The sequence below is a fragment of the Gadus morhua genome, chromosome 7, assembly GCF_902167405.1.
Source record: "Gadus morhua chromosome 7, gadMor3.0, whole genome shotgun sequence".
Classification (NCBI taxonomy): domain Eukaryota; kingdom Metazoa; phylum Chordata; class Actinopteri; order Gadiformes; family Gadidae; genus Gadus; species Gadus morhua.
This window is the reverse complement of record NC_044054.1, coordinates 15,548,419-15,564,334: the sequence shown is the minus strand read 5'-3', so window position 1 is coordinate 15,564,334 and position 15,916 is coordinate 15,548,419. Positions and strand designations below refer to the sequence as shown.

General features: G+C 44.4%; 1 protein-coding gene and 1 long non-coding RNA gene across 4 annotated transcripts; both read left to right on the top strand.

Annotated features, from left to right (window-relative positions):
- Positions 1–3,227: 3,227 nt before the first annotated feature.
- LOC115547469 (uncharacterized) lies at positions 3,228–4,963 on the top strand. Its single transcript, XR_003977371.1, has 2 exons — positions 3,228–3,496; positions 4,685–4,963. It is a non-coding gene; the product is annotated as an uncharacterized LOC115547469 (long non-coding RNA).
- A 497-nt stretch (positions 4,964–5,460) lies between these two features.
- On the top strand, positions 5,461–14,648 carry LOC115547589 (beta-2 adrenergic receptor). 3 transcript variants are annotated; one of them, XM_030361921.1, is made up of 6 exons: positions 5,461–6,073; positions 6,617–7,494; positions 7,698–7,749; positions 8,892–9,045; positions 9,370–9,661; positions 11,358–14,648. In XM_030361921.1, exons 4-6 carry the CDS (start codon positions 8,895–8,897, stop codon positions 12,241–12,243), a joined length of 1,329 nt encoding a protein of 442 aa, XP_030217781.1. In that variant the 5' UTR covers positions 5,461–6,073; positions 6,617–7,494; positions 7,698–7,749; positions 8,892–8,894; the 3' UTR covers positions 12,244–14,648. The 3 variants fall into 3 exon arrangements, with proteins under 3 accessions (XP_030217781.1, XP_030217779.1, XP_030217780.1); XM_030361919.1 differs by lacking the exon at positions 7,698–7,749; XM_030361920.1 differs by lacking the exons at positions 5,461–6,073; positions 7,698–7,749 and having other exon boundaries at positions 6,569–7,494.
- Positions 14,649–15,916: the final 1,268 nt, after the last annotated feature.

Here is a 15,916-nt window from a genome sequence, read left to right as displayed (position 1 = left end):
CAGCGCGGGGGAAATATATCATTGTGTGCCGCCACAAGCCTTCGCGGGTAACTGCACCATCATGCAAAAATAGGTCCCTACAATACCCAACATATCATCAGAGTTTTAGATGCACTTCTTGATGCAGCCGAACAGGACAGATCAGAGAAGCCCAGGTTTGTTGTTGTCTGGGATAATGTTCATTTCCATCAGGCTTTTTTGGTCCGGAACTGGTACACCAACCATCAACAATTTGAAGTTGTATACTCGCCATTTCTATACCCTGTAGAAGGTTTTTTTTCGGCTTGAGGATGTAGTGTATATGACCGCCAACCAAATGCCCGCATGCCTCTTCTGCAGGCAATGGAACAGGCCTGCAGAGACATTGAGGTAAGGTCAATCCATGGATGGATTCGGCACACAAGGCGAGGATCCATAAGCCCACCCACGCAGCACTGCCGTGGTTTTCTGTGTTTACAGTACAGTTGTGTATTTTTGCTTAATTTTTGTTATATTTGAGCTTAAACTGAATTTACTGAACTGTAAAGTACAGTACTGCAATGTACAGTATTGAGTATTCGATTTTTTGGTTGTCGTGAAAACGTGCCCTCTGTGGAACTGAATAAAGACAGTGAATATGGAAGACTGCAGTGTTTTATACAAAGTAGACTAGAGTGTTGCTCCTGATCTGAAAGTGTATTCATATGATACAAGTGTGTATCATTTTGTCATCAGAGTGAGATTTTGACAAAGGATTGTTAGGTTTTGATAGAAGAGTTTCAATTTGACGTAGATGTGAATGGTATATTTCTCAGTGTTGTGTCTTATTTGCTTGTGTGTTGAGTTTAGTATCAATGAGCTAAGTTTTGCAAAATGTGTTCAAGCAATTGAAAAAAACTGTAAGCAAAAATAAACCAAAAATACCCCACTCTACTGTAAGCACAGAAAAACACGGCAATTGTGCGTGGGTGGGCTTATGGATCCTCGCCTTGTGTGCCGAACCTATCCATTACCTCAATGTCTCCGCAGGCCTGCTCCACTGCAGAAGAGGCATGGGGGCATGTGGTTGGCGGTCATATACACGCCATCTTCAAGCCGAAAAAAAAAAGTAGATAGGGTTTAGAAATGGCGAGTATAAGACTTCAAATTGTTTACTGTAAGGTTGGTGTACCAGTTCCGGACCAAAACAGCCCGATGGAAGCAAACATTATCCCAGACAACAACAAACCAGTGCTGCTCTGATCTGTGATGTTCAGCTGCATCATGAAGTGCATCTAGAAGTGTGATGATATGTTGGGTATTGTAGGGACCTATTTTTGCATGATTGTGCCGTTACCCTTAAAGGCTTATGGAGGCAAACAGTAATATATTTCCCCCGCGCTGCCCCGGGACGTGCACAATTGCCCTTTGGCCTTTTCGTAGCATGGCTGATAGGTGTTCAGTTTTGTGTGGAACTGTTTTCAGGTGTGTATTAAAGTATTTTCAATTAACCAATGTGTTTTGTATTTTGAATGGATGTGTAATCCGAATGGTACAATGAGATTTCATTTTTGAATTAAGTGTCTTATGTATGAAATAGTGTGTAGAGTGCAGGAGCAAGTGTGTTGCAGAAAGGGGCTAGTGTGTTGCAAAATTGCAAATAATGTGCAAAGCAGCGCCTTTGTTTAAGGTATGGTTACATGTGTTTAAGGTATAGTAACAAAAACTTCTGCTACTTTCGTCTGAGCATGTTTAGGGTTCAAGCAATTGGCAAAAACTGTAAATGAACAGTTAACATGATCAACATTATCTTACGTATTTTTTGTTTTATTTTTGCTTTAACTGAATTTACTGCAATGTAAGGTATCGTAATGCAATGTACAGTATATTGAGCATTTGATTTGTTGGTTGTTAGGAAAACATGCCTTCTGTGGAACAGAATAAAAACAGTGAATATGGAAGACTGCTGCGTTTTATATAAAGTAGACTGGCGTGTTGCTGTGGATCTGAAAGTGCATTTTGTCATCAGTGACATTTTGACAAAGGATTGTTAGGTTTTCGATGGCAGAGTTTCAATTTGACATAGATGGGAATGGTATAGTTGCAATTGTTGTGTCTTATTGGCTTGTATGTTGAGTTTTGACACAATGAGCCAAGTTTTGCAAAACATGTTCAAGCAAGGGAAAAAACTGTAACTAACATGAACACCATTATCTTAGTTAACATGAACACCATTATCTTAGTTAACATGAACACCATTATCTTAGTTCAATGAACACCATTATCTTAGTTAACATGTACACCATTATCTTAGTGCCATGAACACCATAATCTTGGTAAACATGAACACCATTATCTTAGTTCCATGAACACCATTATCTTAGTTATCATGAACACCATTATCTTAGTTCCTTGAACACCATTATCTTAGTTAACGTAAACACAATTATCTTAGTTAAAATAAACACCATTATCTTAGTTAACATGAACACCATTAGTCAATGATTCGTTTTTAATTAACAGTTTAATTCGATTTTATTTAAGTAACTGCCAGATTATTTTCCTTGCACTCCCTTATTTGTGTGAGTGATTGTGTGTGTGTGTGTGTGTGTGTGTGTGTGTGTGTGTGTGTGTGTGTGTGTGTGTGTGTGTGTTTGTGTGTGTGTGTGTGTGTGTGTGTTTGTGTGTGTGTGTGTGTGTGTGTGTGTGTGTGTGTGTGTGTGTGTGTGTGTGTGTGTGTGTGTGTGTGTGTGTGTGTGTGTGTGTGTGTGCGTGCGTGCGTGCGTGCGTGCGTGTGTGCGTGTGCGTGTGTGTTTGTGTGTGTGTTTGGGTGTGAACTGTTCGGGACGGTGCGTGGGTGTATGTGCAGCTCGTTAATCCCGTTGCTATCAGCTCTTTAGATGGAAAGATAATCCAATGAGAACCCAGTATTACACCTGAATGACAGTTAACCTTTATACGCTACAGGGGCGCATTATTCAATTCTATTCCTTTGTATCTGACATAAACCAATCCAACAGGAATTATTGATGGGTTTGTACTTGTGTGTCTGTGTGTGTGTATGTGGGTTATTTTGTGCCAAGCAAATATGCAAATATACGGGTTAGTGTGGGAGTGTGTATGTCTGTGTTTGTTTGTTAGTGCGAGCAGACATCTATATATATATATATATTTGTGTGTATGTGTGGTTATGTGTTTGAGTGTGTATGCATGTGCATGTATGTGTGAGTGCACAGTGAATGTGTTCCAAGCCAGTGGAAAAGCACAGCACACCGTGTGTTACGGCACTAAAAACCAATGAAGCACGTAGAAGGGCCAAGATGGCGGCCGCCGAAAGAGCGCAGTCGTCTGCAGACTTTTGCAGCTCGAAAGGAACTTTTTTCTTTTTTGTTTCTGCTGTGACATCCCCTTTGGCGTGGTTTCTGAGAAACATGTACCTTGGTAGTGGTAGGAACAGAAGGGACTTAAATGTGAAAATGAGAAAACAATTGACTAAATTCCATTATTCCTGGAATGCTGTCACATGCAGAATAAGGAGGTAGGTCTTTGTGTCAGAGTTTTACCGTCGGTGAAGGGCGTCTTTGAACTCAGTGTCTGTGTTCATACGCACACACGTGTATCTGTGGTGTCTCTCTTTGTCCAACCCCAGCGAGGGGAAGGACACACGGCCACTTCCTTTATGGTCATTGGAAAACCATGACTCAGCTTGAGCTGCGCGGGCCGCAGCTGGACATTGAAAGATTTGTCCTTGCATGTTCCTGTTTATGTTTTGGTCAGTCGTAACCATGGAGATAAGATAGTGCACTCTGTTCATCTATCAGTGTATTAATAAGTGAAAAGTGTGGTTGTTTAAAGAGAAAGATTGTACTCAATTCCTCTTTTAATCACGTCTCAGTTTCGCTGCCTAAACTGCAATACGTTTGAGATAGCTGGGTGCTTATTCTCCGCTATCATAACCTTTAACGAGGCTGTGATATCCTTTTACAAAGGATTCAATAGGTGGTATATAGATGGCGTGTGATTCTCATGGGATGAAATAGAGAGATCAAATAACTATGCAATATATGCAGAATGTCAGGAAGGATGTGTTTATCTTCACAGACATCTCAAATCTCTAAAACCACAGTCCTTGCCCTTCCCTTACCTGTTACCAAGCAAACACACACAAACACACAAACACATACATACACCAGCCACGCACACACACACACACACACACACACACACACACACACACACACACACACACACACACACACACACACACACACACACACACACACACACACACACACACACACAAACACACAAAGTTAATCGCTGGCGAGGTTCAGCCTCTTTTCTCCACGACTTAACTTTTTTGTTTGATCGTGTTAAGGTTTTTTTGGCTGTTTTAGATCGATTTGATCGATTTCACACATGAACAAAGAGCTTTGGTGCCACCTTGGTAGGCGGGCTATAGTGCAACTGAACTATGAAACATTGCCGTTGCTATGCAACCTGGACTCGAAGATTTATGACGTTCTAATTAGTCTGCGCAGATCTGCGATTGCATAATCCTTCTTCATAACAGTTAACTACTTTTACGGCACCGACAATCCAATACCCCAGTGGAAACTAGATGAAAAAAGTGTGTAGTTCAAAATGTGACGCAGCTTTTGCTTCTTCGCCACCTACAGAGTTTGTTATGTATGATTATTCAAAAATGCCTTGTTATTTCCCATAGATATTTGACCGAGGGATCCCTGGAGGCGGGACTTATTCTTCAGAGTTCTATGCAAATACTGCTGAGGAGACCTGCCACTCACGGATTGGCGCTCAATCAAATGGTCTCATGTCCTGAGAAAACAATCAGAAGACAAATCTATCCATGATACCCACTTAAAAAGAGAGCAACCAGCCCAATGAATATCATATTTAAAGCACCTCATCATATTTGAATGTGCATATTTCTACTTTGTCTCCACCTAAAGCAAGTGTGATTGGAATAAAAGAAAGGGCAAGATGTATGTTTTGTTCTTCGGTGATGTACTGAAGACAGCATTAAGCACTTTATGAAAAATCAGAACATTGAAAGATTTGTCCTTCAATGTTCCTGTTCATCTATTAATAAGTTAATGTGTGGTTGTTTGAGCAGGAAGCTTGTGCTCAATTCCTCTTTTATTCACCTCTCAGTTACGCTGCGTAAACGTATGCTTTTTCTCCACTATCATAACCTTTAACAAGGCATTGATTTCTCTTTACAAAGCATTCAATAAGTGGTCTACAGATGGGTGCGATTCTCATAGGAAGAAATAGAGAGATCAAATAATTATGCATGCTGCTGACTGTCAGGAAGGATATGTTTATCTTCACAAACATACAGACGCACACACTCATCCACTCAAGCACACCACACACACGCACACACACACACACACACACACACACACACACAAACACTCTCACACACAAACACACACTCACACACATACAAACATAATCCCTCACACACACATACACACACACACACACACACACACACACACACACACACACACAAAAACACGCACACAAACATACAGACACACACACAATACGACGAAATGTACCCCTCCCATCCGAAATAGAACAGCCCTTTCCTTTTGCAGGTTTACACACACTCACACACGCACACAATCACACACACTCACACACGCACATGCACTACAACTAATACCTCTTTCCCTCTCACACACACACACACACACACACACACACACACACACACACACACACACACACACGACACTGCAGCATTGCACATTACTTCAACCCCCCACATCCACCTCCCCTCACTATTGGCTCCACCGACACACAGACACACGCACGCACACACCCAAAATAACCCCCTCCCGCTAACCTTTTCACCCACACACAGAGACACTTCACAAACAGCAGCAAACACACTCTCTTCACAGCATGAATGAGGGCTTCATTGTGCGACGGTTGAAAATTGTGGCGGTGCACGCTCTCGCGTCCCCCCAGACGCCCCCCCCCCCCCCCCGACGCCCCCTAGAACCCCCTGAATCTCCGGTCCGACCACCGACTCTACGATCGTCACTTCTTGGAGTGAGAGCCGTGGCAGCAGGCTGAGGTAGGAGACAGCTCTTATAAACACACAGCCAGGAGCAGCTCCGGCTGACCACTGGGTTTACCGCTCATCTGACCACACAATGATCGTGTTGTCGCCGGACGGCTACCTGACCGTACCGCCGGACATCGGGCTGAGATGTACCTGGAACATCACAATTCATTCATGCCTCGCTTGTTCTTGCACGTGTGTGTGCGCTTATGTGTTTGTGTGCACTTATGTGTGAGGAAGTGTGTGTTGTTTATTCAAGTTCAAGTTCTTTATTTGTCAAATGCAGAACAAAAACAAGCAGCAGCAGCCATTGCTGTTTATTGTTTTTTGTTTAGAGCTATGATAGCAAGTCAAATAAAAATGTCAAGTATGCATGTGTGTGTGTGTGTGTGTGTGTGTGTGTGTGTGTGTGTGTGTGTGTGTGTGTGTGTGTGTGAATTTGTGTGTGTGTTTGTGTGTGTGTGTGTGTGTGTGTGTGTGTGTGTGTGTGCGTGTGCGTGCGTGCGTGCGCGCGTGCGTGCGCGCGTGTGTGTGTGTTATCCTCTGGTATTTAAGTGATTCAAACATTACATATTATGGCAACCAGCCAAAGGAACCTCAATTGATTGATTCTTTAATTCAGATATCAATTTACATCCACATTATTTACATTCAGTTTACATTCCAGATCCAAACGTCATCCATGCAGTTAATGGAATGTACCTCTTGTGCATATTATTCAATATATACAAACCGAGTGTAGGCCCCTGTTACCAGCTGTACTGAATGTTCAAGGTGTTATAAAGAACAGCATGACTAAACCGTCTCCAAATAATCTCAAATGTCCTCCCATGCAGGTTTCTAATATGAGATCCCTTTTTACTGTAGAGGTGTTACACACACACACACACACACACACACACACACACACACACACACACACACACACACACACACACACACACACACACACACACACACACACACACACACACACAGAAGGCTCAAGCCTCCCTATTGGATACTCTCTATCTGTGATGTCATCTGGGAATGGTCTATAAGAAGGACCTATTGCTCAACAGCTCATAAAGGGCGAGCACAGTGCTGAAAGAACATGTCTGAGTTTTTGTGGGTGTGTGTCTGTGGCTGTAAGTGTGTGTGCATGTGTGTTTGTGCGTGTGTTTGTGTGTTTGTTTGAAGAACAGTTCCCACGGCTGACTCTGTGATCTGAAGCGTAGCAGAACGGGAGCTCTGACCGATGGGCTCGGAGGACTTACGGGGCTCTCCTCAGACAACCCTGGAGAAGGCAGGGAGAGAGACGTTGTAGGAATCCTTCACAGCAGAGCAGGTGGAACTAGGGTCGCAGTGGAGACCAGCCGTATGTTCCCGGACTTCTAACATGCATGCTCAGTGTGTCTCCTGGAGGTGGATGCAGAGTTCACAGGAAAGCAAAAGTGTGTGTTAATTTCTGTGCTTATCGAAAGCCGATATTTCTCAGAGAATATAAATAGAATAGTAATAGGGACTAATAGTAATGTGTGTTTGTCGTATGGCTGTATCTGGGTCTGTGTGTTTGTTTGTATATGTTGTATGTGTTTGTGTGTGTATGTGTGCATGTGTCTGTTTGTGTGTGTTTGTGTGTGCCTTGTTTTTACAGAATTCATTGAAGGAAGAAGCTAAAGTGAGATTGAATTCCCATTACATTTGCAGTGAGTACGGCCAAATGATTAACAACAATATGTGTTGTTGCTCTCTCACTCATTCTAGCTTCCTCTCTCTCTCTCTCTCTCTCTCTCTCTCTCTCTCTCTCTCTCTCTCTCTCTCTCTCTCTCTCTCTCTCTCTCTCTCTCTCTCGCACACTCTCCCTTCCTCTCTCTTTCTCACTCTTTCTTCCTCTATCTCTCTCCCTCCCCTGCTCTCTCTTGTTCTCTTTTTCCTCTATCTCTTTCTCTCTCCCTCCCTTGCACTCTCTCTCTCTCTCTCTCTCTCTCTCTCTCTCTCTCTCTCTCTCTCTCTCTCTCTCTCTCTCTCTCTCTCTCTCTCTCTCTCTTGCTCTCTCAGTTTCTCTTCCTCTATCTATATTTGGAGCGCATTTAATTTTTGATTATTTCTGCACTTTGCATTTGCATTGCTTAGTGCCATTGGCAATAATAGAACACAGAATTGACACAACAATAAACACACACATACACACACACACGCAGACAGGTTTTTTTTCATTTTGCTTATGATTTGCATGTTTTACATGTCATAATGTGTGTACTTGTCTGGAGTCTAAGAGCCCCACTTAACCCGGCTCTGTTTAAAGCTTCTTTATCTAAGCCCCATCCTAGCATACCATTATGAAATTAAAGCGTTTCTGGTTGGTCGCTAGTTGTGATTTCAAACTAGGTTTGTTTACGTCTTGTTTTGTCCATGTTCATTATGTAACAGTAACAGTAATGCCGCAGTTGTTACCTTAACCTCATCAACAGCCGAGGGGAAAAGCCTGGCCTAGGGGTTCAGCAAACACAAACAATACTTTTCCTCTCTGGGTGTTAAAGGGGCTGTCGTTGAGTTCAGAGGGTTGTAAAGAACGAGATGAGAGGAGAGTGTGGAGGAAGCTAAACAATAAAAGAACCGTCCCTTCCATCACTGCTCTCTCGTTAACCCTTCAGGCACCTTTGAAGGACAGACCTAATGGAGTCCCAGGACCAATCAGGGAAGGGTTAGCAAGTAATAGACAGATGGCTATGGCACTTAACGAATTAATAATTATTGTAACAAATTACAATATTAGCCCTTAGGTCTAACCTACAGCATCTTTAAATCGATTTGTTGCTCTCTTTGATGTTGTGTTCTATAATGACAGGTGATGGAGAGTACTTCTGCTGTACCTTTGACCTACCAATCACAATCCACCAATTCCTCCCATCGTAACGGGTCCGGACCAGCAAATTACACGGAGGCAGAGATAGTTCTACTGGGAGCTGTCTTGTCAGTTCTAGTGCTGGCCATAGTCCTTGGTATGTCTACCGGTTGACTAAAATTGCCATTTTACATGTGTAATGACACCTTTTGTCACCCTAGTTTTACATTCTAGGACACGGGTAGAAGACTAAACTAGTGAAGTCCGGTCCCTGTGCCCTGGTACAAGGAGCAGACCCACAGTGTTTAGGGACACCTGTGTCTTTCTTTTGATTGAGCCTCTGTTAAAAGGGGTCTATTGTACCATATCAGCGTACTGTTTCAATGTCCTAAACAGTGATGAGGAACTGTCTTCAGTAGAACTATTTCCTTGAAGTGAGAACTCTCCACATAGTGATTGATGCTCGTCCTCGACCCTCCAGGGAACGTGTTGGTGATCACGGCCATCCTGCGCTTCCAGCGGCTGCAGACCATCACCAACCTGTTCATCGCCTCGCTGGCGGTGGCCGACCTCATCATGGGCGTGGTGGTGGTACCCTTCGGCTCCAGCTACGTCCTGCTGGGCGTCTGGCGCTTCGGCACCCTGTTCTGCGAGCTGTGGACAGCGTCCGACGTGCTGTGCGTGACGGCCAGCATCGAGACGCTGTGCGTGATCGCTCTGGACCGCTACCTGGCTATCACCTCACCCCTGCGCTACCCCATGCTGCTCACCAGGTGAGCCTTGTGTTTATGTGGTCCGACCAGAAGCATGTGTAGTTCACTGAAGGGCCTATAGGGGGCGCGTGGCAATGGATGCTTTTCTTCTTCTTTGGGTTTGGTCCCAGGTGGCAGGTTCAGCTCCATATGATGTATTTTGGCATTTTATCTGCTGGTTGCAGAAATGGTAATCGATTGCCCTCTCCATGGCCGGCCATGGATATATAATACGTAGAGACAGAATGTAAATATATTAACCATAGGCGCTGTCGTGACTGATCTCCTTAGCTTCAAAGCACTTTACTTGGTGAAGCTTGGAAGGTGGTGTTTCTACCTGGTTGAGCTGAGTTGGGTGGTGTTTCCATCTGGTGAAGCTGGTCGTTTGTTAGGGTTTCTGTTTCTACCTGGTGAAGCTGGATAGTTGGTGTTTCTAAATGGTAAAGCTAGGAAGGTGGTGTTTCTACCTGGGGAACCTTTGTAGGTGCTGTTTCTTCCTGGTGAAGCTGCATAGGTGGTGTTTCTGCAAACCTCAGGCCGCGCTGTGGTCTTCCTGGGCAATTCATCTGCCGTCTGTTTGATCTCTCAGAAGGCCGCAGGTGTCATTTTGTTATCCCAGCACGATGGGCGCTGGCGTTGTTTATCCCGCGGGTCACGGCTGGGGTCGCTCTTACAAATAAAGCGCAGGAGAATTTACATTTTTCAATGAAGGAAACTTCTTTGCAAGCAAACGTTTATCGTTGTTTACAAAACACTCTCAGTTAGGGGTGTAACGGTACACGTATTTGTAGCGAACCGCCACGGTACAGGCACTTCGGTGCGGTTACAGAGGTAAATATCGTGTACATAGCGTTAATATGGCGAATGTAAAGGCTTGTTTTGCGATGCGGAATTTAAAACTTGAAGTCTGAGTTCCACCCGGACCGTTTAGCCAAAGTACAGTATACTACTCCGAATCCGTAATCCGCTCAGCAGCTCTCCGTCAGGATTTCGGAAGCGCAATGCAATTCGCCGCCCGATCTATGTTGACTTCAAACCATGCAAACAGTGTTGTAAATAAACTTCCAAAGCTTTTCAAATCTTATTTGGTGTTTTATTGGTCCTGGTGCAAAGTAAACAATGAACAAAGTAATTGAGGTGCAAAGAAAAACCGAGGAACTGATTCAGGAAATGATGGTGTCGACGGATAGTTAAAAATATTGGATGCGCGCGTAAGCTACGGAGAGGGTCTCCGACAGGCCATACGGCTATGGAGAGGGCTCTCCGTGTCTACGTACAGCACTTTAACATGCACACGCATTTGAAAAGGCACCATCCAGGTGTTACTATCGCCGTTGCTGTGAGAGAAAAAAAAGAGCTGTGCAAACCCAGCTCACAAAACTATTTCAACAACCCCTGTCAGGGAATTCAGAAATGCAAATGCCATATCCAAGTTTATTGGTGTTTTTATTGCTGCTTATCTACGGGTTGAGAAACAAGCAGGTTTTTTAAATTTTCCCCTTAACTATTAACCGTATCGTACCGTATCGTACCATGACTTAAAAACCGAGGTACGTACCGTACCGTGACTTTTGTGTACTGTTACACCCCTACTCTCAGTGCATTACTGCGGTAAAGGATGCCTTGACATGGTGGGTCTCAATGTGTCGTGTTCGCGTTGATGCTGACCAGTGGTTTTGTGCTGTGCTTATCTGTCCTCCCCGTCGTGGGGGAGCAGGCGCCGGGCCCTTGGCGTGGTGCTGGGGGTCTGGGTGGTGGCCTTCCTTATCTCCTTCCTGCCCATCCACATGGAGTGGTGGGTATTGGAGGGGGCCGAGGCCAGGCGCTGCCTCCAGGACCCCAGCTGCTGCGACTTCAACACCAACTTGGCGTACGCCGTCTCCTCCTCCATGGTGTCCTTCTACCTGCCCCTGCTGGTCATGATCTTCACGTACGCCAGGGTCTTCCAGGAGGCCCGCAGACAGCTGGCCCAGATCCGGGGCCGGCAGCAGCGCTTCAGCCACCTGCGCCGCGTCTCCACCGCCGCCGAGTCTCTGCGGAAGGCCGCCGCCGTGGAGTCCAGGAGGTGTGAGGAGGTAGAGGAAGAGGAAGAGGAAGAGGAGGAGGAGGAGGAGGAAGAGGAGGAGGAGGAGGAGGAGGAGGAAGGGGAGGAGGGGGAGGAGGAGGAACATGTGAGCAACACGTGCGAGTGGCAGGCAAGGGCCAGAGGAGGAGGGGTGAAGGAAGGAGGGGGAAAGGCACTCATGAACGGACGTGGCGGACACGGAGAGGCGTTGACCTCCAAAACAGACAAGGGCGGGGCTAAGATTGTGGCCCCGAGACGCCATAAGTTCTCACTGAAGGAACACAAGGCAGTGAAGACTCTGGGGATTATAATGGGCACCTTCACGCTTTGCTGGCTGCCCTTCTTCATCCTCAACATCCTCATGACCTTCCTCGACCTGGGGAACGTGTGGATCCCCTACAGGCTCCTCAACTGGCTGGGCTACTCCAACTCAGCCTTCAACCCCCTCATCTACTGCCGCAGCGCCGACTTCAGGCACGCCTTCCAGGAGATCCTGTGCCTCAGGCGGGGCAGGAGGGGCGTCGCTGCGCGGAGGTGATTGGACGGCTGGGAGAGGGGTGGTGGGGTTCAGTGGCGGCTGTCGTCCGCTGCACCTCTGGTAGGAGAGGAGAGCGAAAGACTGGAAACCCCCCATTTCTATTAGGCTCTGATTCTGAGATTACATGAATGACACAAACCAGACAATTTGCAGGAGCGCAGTCGTAGTTCGCCATCTTTGGGTTCATTTCTCAAGCCGTTTTCTCTGATCACATAACGGACAGACCGCACTCTGATAAGCTCTGAATATTTTGCTACTTCCGTTTGTATTTGTATGGCTTGAATTTTCTGACTTGTATTTTCACCACTTGGATATGGGTGATCATATTTTGAATATCTGAAACTTGATTTGTTAGTTTAAATAAGTTAACATTGTGTTTCTGAAATGGAAAAACTTGAAAGGCCATATTCTAATTTCAAAGAGGTGAATTAACCTTGTTTTCAAAGTATAATAATTCAACGCAATGAATTCAAAGGTGGTTACATTAACATAAACAAATGCAATGGCTTTTAAAACATTTACCATGCTTCCGCACTTTGAATAGATTGTTCCCAGTTACTTTATTCAGTCATTACCGTAACTATTGAATTTGTCGTCAGTGTTAAAAGAGTTATGATGCAGTCCATGAGTAAACCACGCTCAACTGTCCCCTGATGATTTTTTATACATATTGTGCTTCCTTGACTTTCATTTTCCCCTGAACGTCCATATCCTTAATCAGGCTCTGCATAGCATTCAGGGTGACAAACCCACTGTAATATTTACAGTACTGAATGGTTCGATATAAACAAGATGAACTTAAACTAAACTGTGCTGCAGCAGATATGGTGTAGAAATCCATCCAGACATTCAGTTACACATAAGCTTTCCAATGATTACACAATTAGTGTCTGAGTGCCCAACCCACAAAATGACATAAGCAGCACATAGTATGTGAGAGCATTTGTGGTACCAGAGCCTGGTCAATGTTTAACACGTGGTTTATTCAGAGACACGAGGTAAAGGAGCTTGCCCTCTGGAGATTGTTCATGAAGCATCTGCTGAAATCCAGGAACAATTCAGTCTATTGGTGTGGGAGGAATGGTTGATAAGCCAAGCCTACAGGGTCTGACTTACCTCAGACCCATAAAACTTCAAGTGTTGACCACTGTATTACATTTACAATTGGGTCATTTAGCAGTTGCTATTATTCCAAGCGACTTACAAACATTCATACACACATTCTCACAACGACGGCAGAGTCATGTTGTCCAATGAGGTACAGATGAGAGCTTGAATATCTAAATAAGGCAGGCAAAATTATATTTATAGAGTTTTGTCTTAACTGTGATCTTAAAAAACACACCCTCAACTATCTGCAATTAAAAGATATTTGAGTGTAGGAATCAAGGTTCACAAGGAAGCACTTCAATGCATAGTATTCAAAGGTTGTACAGGTGTTCTATTGTTTACATACCAGTGTGATCCATGCACCTCCAAAGCTTTAAAAACGTTTTTTACACAATGTTTATTTATTTAAGTTATGTTTAAACAAGACACGAGCAATAGGTGAGCAGGAAAAGGTCCTAGGGCTAAATGAATGGCTGTTTATCACGTGAGCTGCACAAGAGCCTGTTTGTTACACCGGAAACATTTGCCCAACAGTCCATCATTATCTTCTCTGTTAGTTATTTACATTCAATGTAGGATTTGACCAAATAGATAGACAGGCAAATAAGGCATAGAGGATAGGAGTTATCTGGAAGCTGAATACTGCAGCTGAAGGGTGGAGCTTTACCCTGTATACTGTGGTGCAGCTGAAGGGTGGAGGTTTACCCTGTATACTGTGGTGCAGCTGAAGGGTTGAGCTTTACCCTGTATACTGTGGTGCAGCTGAAGGGTGGAGGTTAACCCTGTATACTGTAGTGCAGCTGAAGGGTGGAGCTTTACCCTGTATACTGTGGTGCAGCTGAAGGGTGGAGCTTTACCCTGTATACTGTAGTGCAGCTGAAGGGTGGAGCTTTACCCTGTATACTGTGACGCAGCTGAAGGGTGGAGCTTTACCCTGTATACTGTAGTGCAGCTGAAGGGTGGAGCTTTACCCTGTATACTGTAGTGCATCTGAAGGGTGGAGCTTTACCCTGTATACTGTGGTGCAGCTGAAGGGTGGAGCTTTACCCTGTATACTGTGGTGCAGCTGGACGGTGGAGCTTTACCCTGTATACTGTGGTGCAGCTGGACGGTGGAGCTTTACCCTGTATACTGTAGTGCAGCTGGAGGGTGGAGCTTTACCCTGTGGTGCAGCTGAAGGTGGAGGTTGCCTCTCTGAATGCTGTAGTGTAGATGAAGGGAGGAGGTTTATACTGTTTTGAGGTGTATTTGGCATCGTACTACATAAATGCTTCACGTCTTGCAACAAAAACATACATTTCCTGTGCCTGTGTGTGTTTGTGCGTGTGTGTATGTGTGTGTACTATCAAGGTCATGACAAACCGGACCTGTAGCTGGACCTCACAGCTGTTAGGGAGGGAATTGTTACATATGTACACACACACTTGTGTGCCCACTGTAATTATACAGCAGTAAAGTCAAAGTATTTATTTGAAATGGTGAATATATATGAGGAAAATAATGTCTCTCTAAGGCGTGGATCCTCTAAGGCGACCGAACCACAAATTATAATTTCCATATTAATTATTTGTATTACCTGCGAGACATCACGGCGACTAGAAAATCTCAGCTTTCTTTAATGCAAGCACTGAGCAGCCGAACGTAGCCCAACACAATTGGTCAACCCATCGGTGAGCGTGATTCGTCTGTGATTCGTCACTTTGCTTTGGTCCACTCACAGTCAGCGACGGTTTGAAAGGTCAGATTGAGATTGACATTGCAGAAGTGAACCAGTTTCATAAAGACAGCTTTGTCAACAATTAGTTAGATACGTAAGCAGTTGATTTTCAATAGGCTATCAAAAGATTGAACGAGATAACAAAAATGGCATGTTCAAAGAGCAAAAGAATAGTTGACAGGGAAAATCGTAAATTCAAAGATGAATGGACCAAAAAATATGCGTTCATCCTTCCCCCAATGGCCACAAAACCGATGTGCCTCCTATGCCAAGAAAAGGTAGCTATTGTGAAGAGTGGCAATATGAAACGCCACTATGAAACAAAGCACACTTATTTTGAAGCATCCTAGCCTCAAAATTCAGAGCTTAAAACAGCTAAAATCAATGGGATGAAACTGTCCTATGAGTCTGCAAGCAGAATTCTCGTTGGATTAACGACGAGAGAAGAAGCAACTGAGGCCTCACTCAGAGTAGCGTGGGTGTTAGGTAAACACAAAAAGGCATTTTCAGACGCAGAAATAATTAAAGAATGTATGACCAAAGTGATGGGAAGTTTGAGGGGAAACAAAAATAAGAAATTATCAATAAAATCAAGCAAATTCCCGTCTAACAGCTACAAGAAGAACAGAAATACTGGCTGATGATTTTATGAAAAAGCTGAGTGATGGAATGAAAAATGTACAGTGCATTGCATTAGCAGTGGATGAGTCCACTGATACCACTGACAATGCTCAGTTGCTGGTGTTTGTGAGGTATTATGATGAGGCAAAAGGGGAGTTTGTGGAAGATGCTTTGGGCCTAACAAACCTCAGTGGGCACACAAGGGGGGAAGACATTTATGAGGCA

What these genes read in the sequence shown, in the direction of transcription:
- LOC115547589 (XM_030361919.1), top strand. Translation starts at nt 7,444, where the DNA reads ATGCTCAGTGTGTCTCCTGGAGGTGGATGCAGAGTTCACAGGAAAGCA. An exon ending in GAGTTCACAGGAAAGCAAAA is followed by an intron (nt 7,495 to 8,891) that starts GTGTGTGTTAAT and finishes CTATAATGACAG; the next exon opens with GTGATGGAGAGTACTTCTGC. An exon ending in TACCCCATGCTGCTCACCAG is followed by an intron (nt 9,662 to 11,357) that starts GTGAGCCTTGTG and finishes GTGGGGGAGCAG; the next exon opens with GCGCCGGGCCCTTGGCGTGG.